At 44.1% G+C, this 15,020-nt stretch overlaps 1 protein-coding gene across 11 annotated transcripts in view; it reads left to right on the top strand.

Moving 5' to 3' along the window:
* Positions 1–15,020, top strand: part of SEMA5B (semaphorin 5B) — a 291,544-nt gene that overhangs the window by 228,358 nt on the left and 48,166 nt on the right. For 10 of the 11 annotated variants that reach the window (XM_074873600.1, XM_074873596.1, XM_074873599.1 and 7 more), the window contains 3 exons: positions 4,505–4,622; positions 10,610–10,791; positions 14,124–14,267. In XM_074873600.1, the coding sequence (XP_074729701.1) occupies positions 4,505–4,622; positions 10,610–10,791; positions 14,124–14,267 (444 nt within the window). The remainder of the gene's footprint in view (positions 1–4,504; positions 4,623–10,609; positions 10,792–14,123; positions 14,268–15,020) is intronic. The other variant, XM_074873598.1, reaches the window with a different exon arrangement.

Here is a 15,020-nt window from a genome sequence, read left to right as displayed (position 1 = left end):
AGCCCTGCCTCTGCAGATCATCACGTCCTGTCATTTCATTCCTATTGGCTTTGGAGTGAGAAAGAGGTAAATGAAAAGAGAAGGGAATGAAAACTGGGAGAGCAAGCACATCCTGGCAGATGAGAGGGGCAGACTCCTTCAGTGTGAATGCTCTGGATGACAGTTTTGTGACTTTTGGTACAAAATGGCAGTTTTGTGTATCTTCTGTTTGGTAGTAAGAATGGGAATAAGCTCTAGTAATTCTTTCTTTCCTTTGCTCTGTCAAAGCCTAATCTCTTGGGTCTGGTTCTATTGATTTGATGATCCATTTATTACACAGTCTGAAGTTTTAACTCTCAGGGAAAAATGACCAAAAGATGAAGTTATCTAGACCCAGAGCAAATTAAAGTGGGAATGAAAAACCTTTGAACTACAGATGTTTAAGCTTTAATGAAGATTCTGAAAGAAGACATCATTCAGGCTATTACAAAAAAGGATATCTTGGGCAGGACCAGCATCTTGGAAGCAGAAGCCTTTTTACAACACGTGCTATTAGTGAAGGCTTCAGGGCTTCCACCAGGCTTCAGAGGCCTCGTAAAAACTCTTTTGAGTCATAGGTAAGAGTTTCCATTGACTTCAGTGGGCTGTGGATAGTGCCCCACTTGCAGACTCCTAATCCTTTGTGTTATCCCCATTCACTGCTGTAGAAATGATTGCAACAGCCAGCAACAGGGAGGCTTACAGCTCCCAAGCAGGAGGCAGCAGGTGAGCTCTTATGAGTAAGATCTTATTTTCATGCAAATGTCCTTGGTAAGTGAGAATAAGGAACCGAAGAAAAAAATACCTTGAATAGGAGATACAAATGGAATTGTTTTTCAATTGAGCGTTTTCAGTGTATGCCTTTATGCCTCAGATAAGACATTTATTGCAAGGCAATGAATTAAAGTGAATCGCTATTGATAGTAATGCCCTGTCATAATAAATCCAACTTCTTAGATATCTGTCAAGAGGTATTCTCCTGAGTCCTCACCGAATGCACTGCAGTTAGTAGATGGCCAGAAGGGAACTGGGGGCATGGACCATGTGGTATCATCACCATCTTACTTCCACAAGCATCCCACTTTGTGGGATTTCATTAACTAAGCCACTAGCATTAATACAGCCAGTGTTAACCTGCTATGCTTGGGTAGTCTTTTGGGATAATTGGTTTTCTCTACCTGTGTGAATTATGATGGGAGACGACAGTGTATCGTTAGTTCCTTGAGGCATTCCCAGCCTGCCATTGAGGAGACCTAAGTGTGGTGTTTCCTGTATGTATGGTATGAAATCTGGCCCCACTGAGCCAGTGGCAGAAGTCCCATTGCCTTTGAAACATCAGAATTCCATTATAGCATGTAAACTCCTTTGTATCTTATTTCACAGTATTTACATACTGCCTTGGAAGACTTTGGGTCTCATGGCCTGTGTGAGACTTTTCAGCAGTATCATAATATGAAATGGTATTTACATGTAAACATTTCAATTTATTTTCTGTTCTGAGCACAGGGAAATGCTGTGATACTTTTACATTTTCCACACCATGGTGCCCAGTCTGCTAAGAATGACAGCACATTTATGAAGTATTTTGATCTGTGCATGCATGTATGCATACGTATATTTGTCTTCTGGTGTGTGTTTGCTGCTGTGGTTTTATCTTTTAATGACATAAATAGGGATACTAAAGATATTGTAAGGATCTAAATTAGGGTGGATTTTGAAGTGTTCACTTAAAGTATTTGCCAGAAGTGTTGTTCTCTTGCAGTAATGCACATTGTAATGCTTTTCCTGCTTACAAAAGGAAAAAAAATGGAGCAAATTGTGTGTAAGTAAATACATTCCTCCTCACCCTTAAGTTTATTGCTGTCAGCTGATATAATAGGTTTCTCACCAGAGTTGAGGCAGATGAACGGGCTCTGAATCCTGAAGGGAGCCAGACAGCGTAGCTATTTTGTTTTTAGATTTCAAATGGTTTTGAGTGCCTGCCGTCAGATGGGGAGAAGTCCCAGGCTTTGATGGTTGTTAAATTACAGAGTGTGCATTTTGACAACCCAGTGGAGCCCGGGCTGGGTAGGAATTCATTATGCCCAGGATGCAGAGTGGAGGGACGGTGCAGCACGGGATGGCTGTAGCTCCCTGCCAACAAGCACCGCACCGGGCTTTTCCCAGGGCCCAGCATCACGGCCTTCCGGCGGCTCTGCAGCTCAGTTACTGATGGCCTGTCAGCTGGGGGTCATTGGCGATGGCAGGGGACTGCAGGCTGTGATTCATTGAGTGCACCGTTAGGGATCTGTAGCTCACTGCTCTCAGCCAAGAGCAGCACATTAGCTACATGACATACATTATGATAGTGCCAGCAAAGTGGTCAGTGCCTAACCGGGATATATTGCAGCCTGTGGAGTGGCTGAGGGCTGCAGCACAGAACATATGGAGATTATTTCCTGAATTTATGCAGCACATGTTTTCCTATAAATTAAATTCAGAGAAAATGTGTATCATAATAGGGTGATGCTCACAACAGCCTTCTCTGTTATGAATTACAATGACCTCTCTGAGCTCGCCGTGTGCCCAGCGAAATGGCTTCATGCAGTTGGAAACAATAGCATGCACGTGGTGTCAGGGTCTGAAAGCCGGACCAAAAGGCTCTCTAACTAAAAGCAGGGGCTTTTTTCTTTCCCTGTTCCCCCTGTTGCTTCTCTTATTCTTCTCCTCAAAACCGCCCAGTTTCCTCCTGAAGTGCTGAGTTGCTGAGAGGGTGGGCAGGTGCCCTGGTGTCTGCTCCATAATTAAGTAGGTGCTGCCCTTGCTGAGGGGCTGCCAGACGGCAAAGGCAGCTCTGGACGGTGTGGGTTGCCAAAACAACAGGATGGGGGTCCTTAGCCTGAATAATGAGCAAAGCGGCATGTGTCTCTTCTGTGTCCTTGGACTGAGGATCCCAAGTCTTTTCTAGGCAAATATTTGATCTTCTGTTGCCTGGGTCTGGGACAAAATCATCTTTGCCTTTTCCTTGGGTGTGCTGAAGCAGCTGAAGGAAAAATGTAGTAGAGACAGTTATTGTAACCTTCCTAAAACACGAAAGATAAAGTTATGTTCCTTACAACTGTGTGTGTGAAATCTTTAGTAGAGGACATTAGGAGCTGCCATGTAGGAGCAAAATGGAAACTCATAATTAAAATATAAATATATACACTGTGTCTGCATATATATATATCTCCACATCTATCTATCTATCTCTCTCTAAAAAACAATGGATACCAGACAGCAAAACAGTCTAGGGTTCGCTTTGGGGCAAATCACTGTGGAGTCAGTACAGACTGATAGAGTGTTTTCAGCTGTGCTTAAGGGACTTGCTTTTTCATTTGCGGCTGATTACAGGCTAATAGGATTTCAAAGATTTCTGGGAGGGAACAGTTCACATCTCATTGCATTGGATTCTTTTCTTTTTTGTTTTTTGATGTTTCATTTATCATACTGATACCTACCCTTAGAATAAATTTTATTACTCTCCTGTTTAGTTTCTTGAACTGATTTTCCCCCTTGGTCCCTTGCTGCTGTCTAATTGTCAGTTTATAAATCATTTAGGACTTTTGGAAAGATCTTATTAGCCTTTTGTGTGATAGAAGAGAATGGATCCTTGGAATAAAAAATAATGTTGCGAATCTTTTCAGGCTTAGTCCTCTTCTTTGTCTTTCACTAATACATGTATGATGTGGCTTGTACTGTTGTTTTCTTACTGAAAATTAACAATTTGAAAGCAACTCATGGGAGCAACCAATACAGCTGAATTTTATCAGTACAGACTAATTCTGTGACTGACCTTCTCTGTTTCATGGCAGTAGTAACCCTAGTTATTTTTCTTTAGCAGCTCACATGTTGGGAACACACACTTAGCCTGTAAATATGGATTCAGGAGGAAAATGAATACAGCAGTGTTCAAAGCAGCCAAAAGCTTAGAAATAATGTTCTGCTGTGACTTTTCCAAACTGACATCTTGATGTTGGGATTATAAATGAAACCATTGTTCCAGCAAAGGCCAAGACTAATAGAAAGCCTTTATTACTGGTCCATTGGCTAATTCTGCTTGTCTAACCCCTTTGGATGGACACAGTGTCAGAAAACGTACTCACAGAGGTTGCTTTGTGTGAGATTTGGCCTGCTGAGTGATTACATGTGGGCACAAAGATATCTCAATGACAAGTGTTCTTTGACTAAAATTTGTAAAGTCATTTTCTTTCCCTAGGCCTTGGAGAGGAGTGAACTGATTTTTAATCTACAGCTTCTATGAGTGATTTTTTCTTTGTATCCTATCACCCTTCTCTTCAGCCATTCTCCCCTTCCAAGCAGGTAAACCTCTGCTTAGAAGAAATTGTTTCGTCTGCTGAGCCTCAGTGCAGTTGACAGCTGTCATATACAAGCACTATACTCGAATACGTGTCTTTAGAGCTAGACAGTCTTAAAGAGCTTTAATCTTTTCTCTTTGCACATGCAGGGAATGCCTGGGAGCCAGAGACCCGTATTGTGGTTGGGATAACAAGCAGAAGCGATGCACCACCATTGAGGACAGCTCCAACATGAGCCTGTGGACTCAAAATATTACTGAGTGCCCAGTAAGTGGAAGGAGTGGAAATATTTTATATATGCTGGTGTGTGAGTGTATGCGTATGTGTAGAAGGGAGAGGGAAAGTATGTCACTGCCTGATGAGGGCTGGCTGTTAGGAGAACATGGAGAGCCCAGTGGCACACACTAATATCTGTGCACAGCCTCTTGTTTAGAACACAGAGAGCCAAAATGTATTTGTTTGCTCCAAATCCCAAAGCAAGCATTTAGTCCTCCTCATGCCCACCCATGCCTTGAGTAAAGAAGATTGGATTGTGCTATTGGGTTACTGCTGAGAAGCATGTAACCTCCAGACAAAACTTGAGCTTTCTCAGGGCTGCTCCGCTGTCTGCACCATTTCCTTGGCTTCCCTGCAGGTCAGGGAAATCAGAATAGTGTCCTTGGGCAGCACTCAGTTGATATTCCTCTTGGATCCCTGAGCTGAGCCCAGGAGACAACACTGGTGAAGAAGTGTTGCACTGGCAGGAGGAGGCAGTCAGGGAGCAGCAGAGAAACAGGGCATGCATGGATGGTTTGCAGATGGAACAAAAAGATACAGTATGTACTAGAGAACACAAGGGAAGGGGAGGGTGTAACCACGAGAGGGAATATGAGAAATAGTGTTGGGTTCTAACCTCACTTCAGCAGACCAAAGACCAAATCTGTGTGGTATTGCAAGGAGATCATCTTTTCTTGCACTGGTCTCCATTAGATGCAGCATTTAAAAAAAAATGTCTCTGCCTGAATCAGTTTGAGTTGGCTCTCCAGCTCCCTTCCCACCCACCCACCCTTCTCTGACGACAATATCCAGTTCCTGGCTGTGATCCCCAGAAGGCGTCTGGCCATATTTAATTCCTGCTGCTTGAACCATAGCTGCAAGGTGGCTGAGGAGGAAAACAAGTCTTGTTAAATAAACGGGGGGAGAGAAATTCTCATTAATGTCCATCGTTATTATCTAACGTCAATTAGTATGTTAATACTGCTAAGTCCAGTAGATATAGAGAGAGGACTGGATGGGTTATATCTTCAGTATGCTGTTTCTGTCTGGAGGTGCTGGGATGTTTATTCCCCTTATCTTCCGTACTTCTCAGATATTTTCCCTGGAAATATTAGTCATTACTTCAATCCATCCTCAGCTTGGCAGGCTTAAGTTTTTCACTGCTGGATTCAGAGGCTTCTGTGTTTATAACCCTCCTGTGTGGAACTGGGATGCAGTGCTTCTTGATTGCCCATGCTGTTATCTCGTCCTGCTTAATGCCTGTGTCTGTTGATAGGTGTGTGAGGTGTTAATCCTCTAGTTTGAACATGTCTGCTGTGGTGCACACCAGGGAACAGGCTACTCCAGCTCATTGTTTCAAGGTCATAAAAATCCAGCACAGAATATGCAGAAGCTTTGTCTGTTCTTGGGGTGCTAGTTTTAGATTTGTTTTAGCACTTCCATTGTAGATTATTTTCTGTATAGGTGCTGTCATTGTGGTGCATACATCAGCCTTGTGTTCTTCGACTAACAGGCTGCCAAGCTGTTTAAAATCCACATGCAAGTGCTTTCTTTTTCTTTCTCCTCTGCCCCTTGCTGGAATGAATTCACCACTGGCATGGAATGGGATGGCTCACTGAAGCACCTACATCAGCAGTATCCAAGTATTTCCTTGTGTTCAGTGCAGGATAAAGGCTGTGGTCAACGGAGGCAACAGTCTAGGACAGCATGTGTAACTGACCACTGGGAAGGCAGGGGAATGCAGTGACCCAATACTAAATTTCACTCCTGAAAAAGGCCTGTCTGGGAGCTTAGTTGGATGAGTTACTGTCTTAAGAAGTCCTTGCTTTTCTCACCCCACTTTCCTGGGCTGAGCACCAGGCGCTCAGCTGTGCTGGTACAGCTGTACTGAGATCACACTCAAGTGTGACATGGCGTAGATTAAAAGCACCCCTCCCAAATAAACTTTTCCTAACCCAGATAATGTCAGTGAGTTCTTCTGCAGCCTAGCCCACAAACAGATGTCCTGGCACAGCTGAGAGACTGGCATGCAGCAACTTTTAAAGCCAGAACTGGCATATTATTGAATTATATCCTACAGGGGCCAGGCATTTGTGTGAGTCAACCACAACACTAACACAACTTGACTGCTGCTCTTGTGCAAACATGCTTGTTCAGAGCTAGTCTGAACAGCTTTGTACAGCACTACATTGTACCACAGATTCCCACTCTCCAGCTTTAACATTAAGGGACCTTAGATAGAGGGTTAATCATATAGTGTTAACGTAGTATCTTGGGCAATGGTTACTATATGTTATTACCAGGTAACACCCAGAACCTCCTAAAGGTTTGTTGCTAAGGTTGCAATGTCAAACATGTTAGCATTAAGAAATTATAGGACACAAATTGCTCATGCTGCTCTTCTTTTTCCTATACGTGCATGTGTCATATCAGGGAGTCCTGAATACATGATTACATGCTGTTTCTTCTTAGACTTGGGAAAAGGAAGTTAGGTGCTTTTCGGTTTTAGGAAAACTGAAAAAAGCCACATCCTACTTTATAGTATCTTACTGATGCCAACATGAGCAACCAGCAGGAAAGGAACTTTAGGTTTGGCTGACAAACTCCATTAGCCAGGCTCATGGGGTCACTGTTGATGGTGGTTAGTAAGTTAGGAAGTGAATATTCCAAATAAAGTGTACAGTCCTCCTTATCCCAAGCCAAATGATGCTCTGCCTCTCAGGTTTTCATCCCAGTCCCACTCTGTGTGTTCAGCAAACCCCATGCTACCCCATTTTCTTGCTAATCAATGCCAGTCTCCCCACTCCTTTTTTGGGGTGACTAGCAGACTTGTACCCTGCTCTGGCCCACACTGAAGCATGCCGAGTGCACAGAGAAGACTTCAGGTGCCAGGATCAAAATCTATGAGTCTCTGAAAACTGAGAATTTTCCTCACCACCTCCCAAGGTTTTTATACCCTAGACAGATTTGAATGGCTTTTCATGGGCATTGTGAAAAGGCATTACAAGGACATAAAGTTCAGTTACTTGCTCTGAACACTAGCTTCTTTCAAGGAAAAGGTTGCTACTTATGGACATCCTTTTTCCCTAGATTTGATTTTAGAAATGGTTGAAATATTTTGACTGAAGCTTTGCAAGAATTTTCAACTGCTATCAAACAGGCAACGTGGAAACTTCCAGCTGAAATAATTAAAGCCTGGCAAAGTTGTAAGCAGTTGACATCATCATAGATGAATCGAAAGAACAAGGAATGCTTCTAGCCTAATCTGTAATATCAGAATAAACACTGAAAACATCCTGGTAGCAGGAAGTAGGAATGGTTAGTCTGAATTTTTAGATCCTGCACTTGAGCCTTTAGATGGCTCAAGAAGGAAGAAACAAAAAGGCGATGCCTTTGGTGGGAGAATGGCAGTTTATAAAATAGGAGAACTCTGGAATTTGTAATATTGTCAGGTGAGAGAAGGGTGTTTGATCACATGTCCTCTCTGTCTGATGGGCACTGTCTTGGCTACAAAGGATTTGCCTTGTAAAGATATTCCTGAAAAAGATCAGTGCGTGTGGGTTTTTATCCCACTTCCCAAGTTTGCTCTTTTGAAGATATTTTTATGAATTTAAAGATGGAATAATAACCCATATGTAATTTCTTAAGTATAAAAACTTCCCACACTCACAACGTGACATGTTTATAAATCTCAGCATTTCGGTTATGGCTGCTTATTTGTTTAATTTTTGGGTTGCTTCCCAGTATCACTTATGAGCCAATAATTATTTGTCAGCTTTTTTTTTTTTTTTTAATTGAAGCCACGGGCCGTATCATACCATTGATTTCTGAACAGAACTCCCTGCTGGAATCGGCAAGGCTTTCTGGCTCAAAACTGAATAGAAATGATCCAATACTTGGATTATGACTTTTGTAAGGCAGGAGGAAAAAGGAGATAAAAATCTAGTATTAAATATCTCAAAAGTAGTTCTTTTGATTTTTTTACTCCTTACTTTTAGAAACCCAACTGCATTGATTTTTGATGGCATGCATGTTTAAAACAACAAATTCAACAACAACAAAACTCAGTGTTCTCTTCTCTGGGCATCTTGCCTTGTAACCTGCAGCCCAGAGCAAATTTTTACGACGACATGATAATCTATTGTAAGCAAAAGTTTACAACAGATGCTTGAAACCCCCTGACTGAAGCCTGACGAGCGCAGTAACAGATCTAAATTACTTCCATGCCACTGCTGCATATTTTTGATGTTGCTGTAGATGGGTGAAAGGGGAAGATGACAGCCCACCAGAGGTGCACTGTGAGTGTTTAACGTAGTGCCAGACTTGCAGAATAAGCACAGAGCAGCATGTTTCAGAGAATAAGTGTTTGAAAGCACTACTCCCATGGCTGTGGTTGGCTCCCTGCGTGGCTCCCAGCCTCTCCATGCCTCAGTTTCCTTGTCTGTAAAGCAGGAGAAATTGTTTCCCCCCTGGGGTGGCCCAGGGGACTGATCCTGCTGAGTGTGGAGCTCCGTGAAGCATGGCACAGTGGGGTTTGTCAGCAGTAGCTGGCTCAGATTTGGTGTCAGGGCTGTTTGCCAGGGCTCCAGCCTCTTATTTTCCTCACCCTTCATTGTGTGCAACACCGAGGCCAAGTCCAGTGTTGCCTTTGCCAACGTTTTTACCAAAGCTGCTGAGCAACGCACCACCCCATGGGTGACATTGGTGGGGATGATCCACTTGCAGACAGCCACCGTCCGTGCCATCCTGCCTGCGAGGCCCTGTGCTTTGGGACATGGGATGGGGAGGATGGAGGGAGTCACGGGGAGAGTGCATCAGGGTGCTGTGCTGTAGCAATGAAATAGCTGTACTTAGGCAGGGCCAGCATGGATGTCTTTCTGCCTTGTGTTTCTGAATTCAGGAGCAGAGGGGAAGCCAGGGTAGGGGTGTCCAGGGCAGCTTTCCAGACATGGTCCTGGCATTTCTGGATTTTGCAGTAGCAGTGGAGCGGGCACAAGAAGGCAGCGGTGGCCTGGGAGCAATCCCAGGAGGAGCAGGCAGTACTCATCTTCTCAAGTCAGCCTTGGCAGTGAGACCCCTAGCAGCTTGCTCCCCCAGCCCTTGGCTTAGGGCTGCTCACTTAGCAGCACTGGTTAAAACAAGGCACAGGGGAGCAAGCTCTGACACCCTATCTCCTGGCAAGTCTTCACCAGTCCTGGGCTCAAATAGTTATGTTTCTCATGCTTTTGGTCTGCCAGGACTACTGTGTTTTTACTTCTTCATTACAGTGCACAGGAAACTTAAGCCCCAGCCTGTTCGGGGCTGTACAGGCGTGAAGAAAAGGGCAGTGGAAACAGATAGCAGCGTGGTCTGGTCTCTAAATTGCCTTGAGATGAATTCTTGCTCTTTAGCCCACTGTGTGATCCTCAGCATTAATTCCAGTCACCACCATCTCCTTCACTTTCTATCCTTCCCCAGCTTAGCCATTTAGGCTACAGCTCTGTTTAGAAAGAGAGCCAGTTCTTACTGCATGTTTGGACAGGGCCAAACTCAGCGAGGCCCCGGTCTCAGCTGGTCACTATGGTTATACGAACGCTAACTCGGAAAATATTCTGCAGGAACAGTCCCAAGCACTGCAGAGGCAGGAGCATAATGGAGTGGGGACAATCAGCACCGGCCATTGTGTTGCTTGAAAGGCTGGAGCTGTGCAGTGTGGGATGAGGGCGCGCAGTGGTTTTGTGGTGTGGCAGATGGATGCTTGCGCCTGGTGTGGTGCTGGCTGGGTCGACTCGGGTGCCTGTGCACACACGTTAGGTATGTGGGGTGGAATTTGGAGGGTAAATATTGATGCGGCGTTGTCTGAAAATAACCCTCTGTTTTGAATCCTGCTCGCAAGCACAGACAGCTCCCATCTAAGCTGCATCCTAATCCCCCCAGCAGCTTTGTTTGGCATTTCTATTGTAGGGCTGTCTCCAGAAATGTAAACTTGCTATTAATGACCTTTTTTCTTTTAAAATTAGGTGAAAAACCTGACAACAAATGGAAGATTGGGGCCTTGGTCCCCATGGCAACTGTGTGAGCATTCAGATGGGGACAGCACAGGCTCCTGTATGTGTAGGTCACGTTCATGTGACAGCCCTCGTCCTCGCTGTGGAGGTCGCAGCTGTGAAGGGGCCAGGATCGAGGTTGCAAATTGCTCAAGGTACCTTATTATCTTTGTGCTTTTTAGGAAGCGAACAAGAGTTGTGTCCTGTCCTGTCCACAGCTTAGCTCCTTCCTTGTGTTTCTGTGAGCATGTCCACAGAATCACAGAATCATCAAGGTTGGGAAAGACCTTGAAGATCACCTAGTCCAACCATTAACCTCACACTGACAGTTCCCAACTACACCATATCGCTCAGCGCTATGTCAGCACGACTCTTAAACACCTCCAGGGATGGGGACTCCACCACTTCCCTGGGCAGCCCATCAACCCGTTCTGTAAAGAAATACTTCCTCAGTATGTTGTTGTATCCCAGCCAAACTGAGGTATGTGACGTCCAACTTGAAGTCAGTGAAAATTGAAGGAGCCCAAGGGCTCTGAGAGAAAGGCCTTCAGCCAGGGCTTTTGGAAGATGAGCACCCCAAATTGCTGTACACATTAACCTACACTGTGCCTTGGTTTCCCTCAACTATACAGTGAATAGTGACTCTTCAGAAGGAGGTGAGTAAGGCTCAGGTAGTTGTTAGCCAACTGAACAGCAATAAGCTAAAAAAATCCAACAAGCTTATAATGTTTCAGTGTTTGGATTCCAAGGTTGCATTGCCAAAAGCAAGCAGAGCTCCTTCAGAGCAATGCTTGTAAAGACAAGGCCTAGCCTAGCTCGGAGCAAGGCTTGTTTGCCTTGTTCTGTGAGTCTGTGAACTGTCTGCAGCACGCTGGCTAGGTGAAAGCAACAGATCATTGTCTGGCAGCGAGCAGCACTTAGGAGGCATGCCTGCCGGGGACAGCACTTAAACAATGCATGTAGCTCAGCTTGTGTCAAAGTGCTGCCTTTCCCGCAAAGCCTGAAGCTTGTGCTTGAACAGTATGGAAGCTAAAAGTCCTCCAGTCGGGTGCCCAAACATAGCCACCGTGTTTGTGTCCATGTTACACCACCACCCCTCAGACTACATCATGTCATGACTCAAGGAAAGTCGATGCAATAGTGTAAGCACTACTTAACCAGGGTGGGGCCAGCCAATATTTTAGTAAATATTGGGTCAATACAATTTTTATCTACTTTATCTTCTCCAGAAACATTCATTCCATTAAGGACAGCTGTCTCTTGACTCATCCCTGGAGATCAATGCTGGTCTTGGCACCAAAAATTCAGCAATACTTATGTTTTAATTGGCATCACTCCTTCCAGCTGTGGGCTGTGTTTCCCAAAAGGCATGCAGTCATTCCTGCCCCTGTGCTGCCACCGTGGGCTGAGCAGAGCCTTCCCCAGGCATGCTTTTTATGTCAGTGGCAAATGGAAAGTATGCCAATGGGATGGGTTTCTCAGCACTGCTCTGATGGCAAAAGAGGCAGGAACAGCTTCTAAGGAGGAGATGAAAAATAAATTATTCAATCTTAAGACATAGGAAAACAGCATGGTTTGAAAAATAGGGACATCTGGTCATCCTACATCCGCCTCAGCCCTCAAATTTCCTTTAATTGACTTCATATGGCATTGAGATTTCTTTTTGCAAAGAGGGAGCAGGATGCTTGAAGATGACTTCTATTAGAAAGCTGGAGATCTGAAAATAGAAGGTGTCTTTGTTAATCCTGAAACACAAATAGATGCTAAGCATTTTGGGGGTTTTGAGGAATTTTTAGTAGAAATTACTTTCCCTTTTTTTCTACAATGGCAACAACCTTCCATTTGATTTTTTCTTTTTGTAATTTTATATATAATCTTTCTTTTGCATTAAGGAGTGGGGAGGTAGTAGGTGGGTTAAAACATGGCAGAATAAGATGGAATAATAGCATTTTTATATACGTGAGCTTCTTGTTCTTTGACCTTGTTTGGGGCAGGAGAGGGGAAGGGAAGGAGGGAGAGGGATGAGAGAACAAGACGAGGAGGGGAGAAACATCTAACAGAGTTCTGAAATAAACCTGCCAAGAACAGGCAAGAGTTGATAACAAATACAAAAAGTGTGAAGGGCAATGTGGGTTTTAACTTTCATCCTCTGCCCTGATTGGTGCTATGCCAGAAAGTATTTCTTGCCAGCAGTGTTATTAGTTCAGTAAATGCTTTGAAAATTAACATCTGTTTTCAAGCTTAGCTTTCAAGAACCAGAGAGCACCTGAGTTGTTTTTTGACTACGCTTTGTAGAAAGGTTTTTCTTTATTAAAAAAAAAAAAAAAAAAAACAAATGAGATTTTTTGGCTTAAGGCAGTGAAGTGTCAAGATTAGGCAGTTCTGTAAGACAGAGCATTGCCACTGGCTCCATATGAAATTAAACCTGCAGCACAGAAGAGCTGAGATACAGTTCCTCCTCTCCTGCTCCAAGGTTCAGTAGTTATGCCAATCAGAGGAAGGTGAGCTTTAATAAATGCAAGATTTTAAAGATGAAAATGTTGGCTTCTGTGTAAGCACGCGGTTGAGTCACTGCATGGCAGCAGTGTCGCAAGAGCCGCCACCTGCACGTGCTCAGCCCATCGCAGCAGCAAGGCACAGAGCATTTGGTGTATCTCTGTCGCTGAGGTGTGAACTAAGGGGTTTTACATCACATTTGCTTCAGGCTAAGTTACCACTGCTCAGCAGAGATGTGATCACTCATTAAACCATGAAACTTGATCGTGCCTCTGAGCTCTTAATTGCCTCTGGTTTCTACAGATTTAAGGTCACACTACAGTGACGTCTGCAGGTGGCCATGAAAGCTAAAAGCAATTATTGTTATTTTTAATGAAGTTTGAGATTTCCACTTAATAGGATTCAATGCTGAAGGCTTTAGGAAAACACCAAATATTATGAGGTTTACGATAAAACCATGGGAGCTGGCAGTAGTATTGTGGTAAGAGATTTAAAGCATCAGTACCTACTGAATTAGCAGAGGGTAGGTTTCTTACATCCTTTGGCACAACCAGCATTCGTGAGTGTAAGCCCCAAAACTCTTTGTGCAGAAGAGTCCAGGAGATACGATTTTGGGATCAGCCACTGGCTCAGAAAAGTGAGGTTATGAGACAAGGGGGTGATGATGGGGGAATAGTCAAAGTTATAGCAACCACGCTGTTGTCCAGAAAAACGCTAGGAAGCATTTTCAAAATCATTCAACATTGGCTTCATTCTCTTCCTTTCTGATTCTTAGAGACTTCAATGAAAGGAAAGTTAGGCCAAAGCTAAGCACTTTTCAAACTCCCTTGTCTAAATCTCTGCTGATACAAAGTCTGGTTGAAATTAATAATGTCTTCTCTGATAAGTTCAATGATTCCCCTGTCAGTGCTTGATGTTATTAAGCACAGCATGACATGAGCAGACCATTAGGTCACCCTCATACTCAGTTCTCTCTCACCCTCTTTGTTAGAAATGGCGCTTGGACACCCTGGTCTTCCTGGGCCCCGTGTAGCACCTCCTGTGGGATAGGCTTTCAGGTCCGCCAGCGATCCTGCAGCAACCCCGCTCCACGGTATGGGGGCAGGGTCTGCGTTGGACAGAGCAGGGAAGAAAGGTAAGAGATGTCCACAACACTGTGTGTTCACTTCCATGGTTATAACATTGGCAGCTGGAAGTGGTGGCTCTCATGTGAATGCAGATTAAGGCTGTTTGACTGAATGCACGAAGTGGAAGCAATTCCAGAGCCTGGGAGGGATGAGGTTGCTCACATGAATGGCCACTCTCTTTCAATAAGCCTGTGAACATCGGAGACTTCAGAGCTGGCTCTATTCTCAGGCAGGACCTTTCAGACCTTCACAAGTATTCCTGTCCCCCAAACAGTCATGGCCTCCTCAGCAAAAGGAGAAGTTGTGCCTGCTCTTAGCAGTGTAGAGTTTGTAGATACAGTTACACTGTTCTGATCCATCCCTGAGGAGGCAGTTGAGTATGTGCAGCTTTCATTACCAGTTGCACCATTCCTAAGTCTCTATTATTGTGCTGATGCACCAAAGAAGTTCAAGACAATATATAGCTTAACGCACAGATTTTGGGTTAAGTTTTTGCAGGGCTTGGCATCAGAAAAAAAATCTTTTTTCCCCCTGTAAACTAAGCAAATTTCATGCAAAATCACTAAAAGACAATTCTTTTTGAACCTACAGAGCCATCTGCGCTATTATGTTTCTTCAAGCCCAGCCTCTCATTAAACAAATCCTTCAAGGCATCCCAATTTGGTTTCCAGATCTGACATTTCATTAAAGGCCACCTCTGCTTGGCAGTAGGCTGTTGCTTGTCCCTTGAGACTTGTCCACTTAAGACAGATCTCTCTGCA

The sequence above is a fragment of the Strix uralensis genome, chromosome 6, assembly GCF_047716275.1.
Source record: "Strix uralensis isolate ZFMK-TIS-50842 chromosome 6, bStrUra1, whole genome shotgun sequence".
Lineage (NCBI taxonomy): Eukaryota > Metazoa > Chordata > Aves > Strigiformes > Strigidae > Strix > Strix uralensis.
Note: the sequence above shows the minus strand (reverse complement) of the source record. Positions and strands in the feature narration are given on the sequence as shown.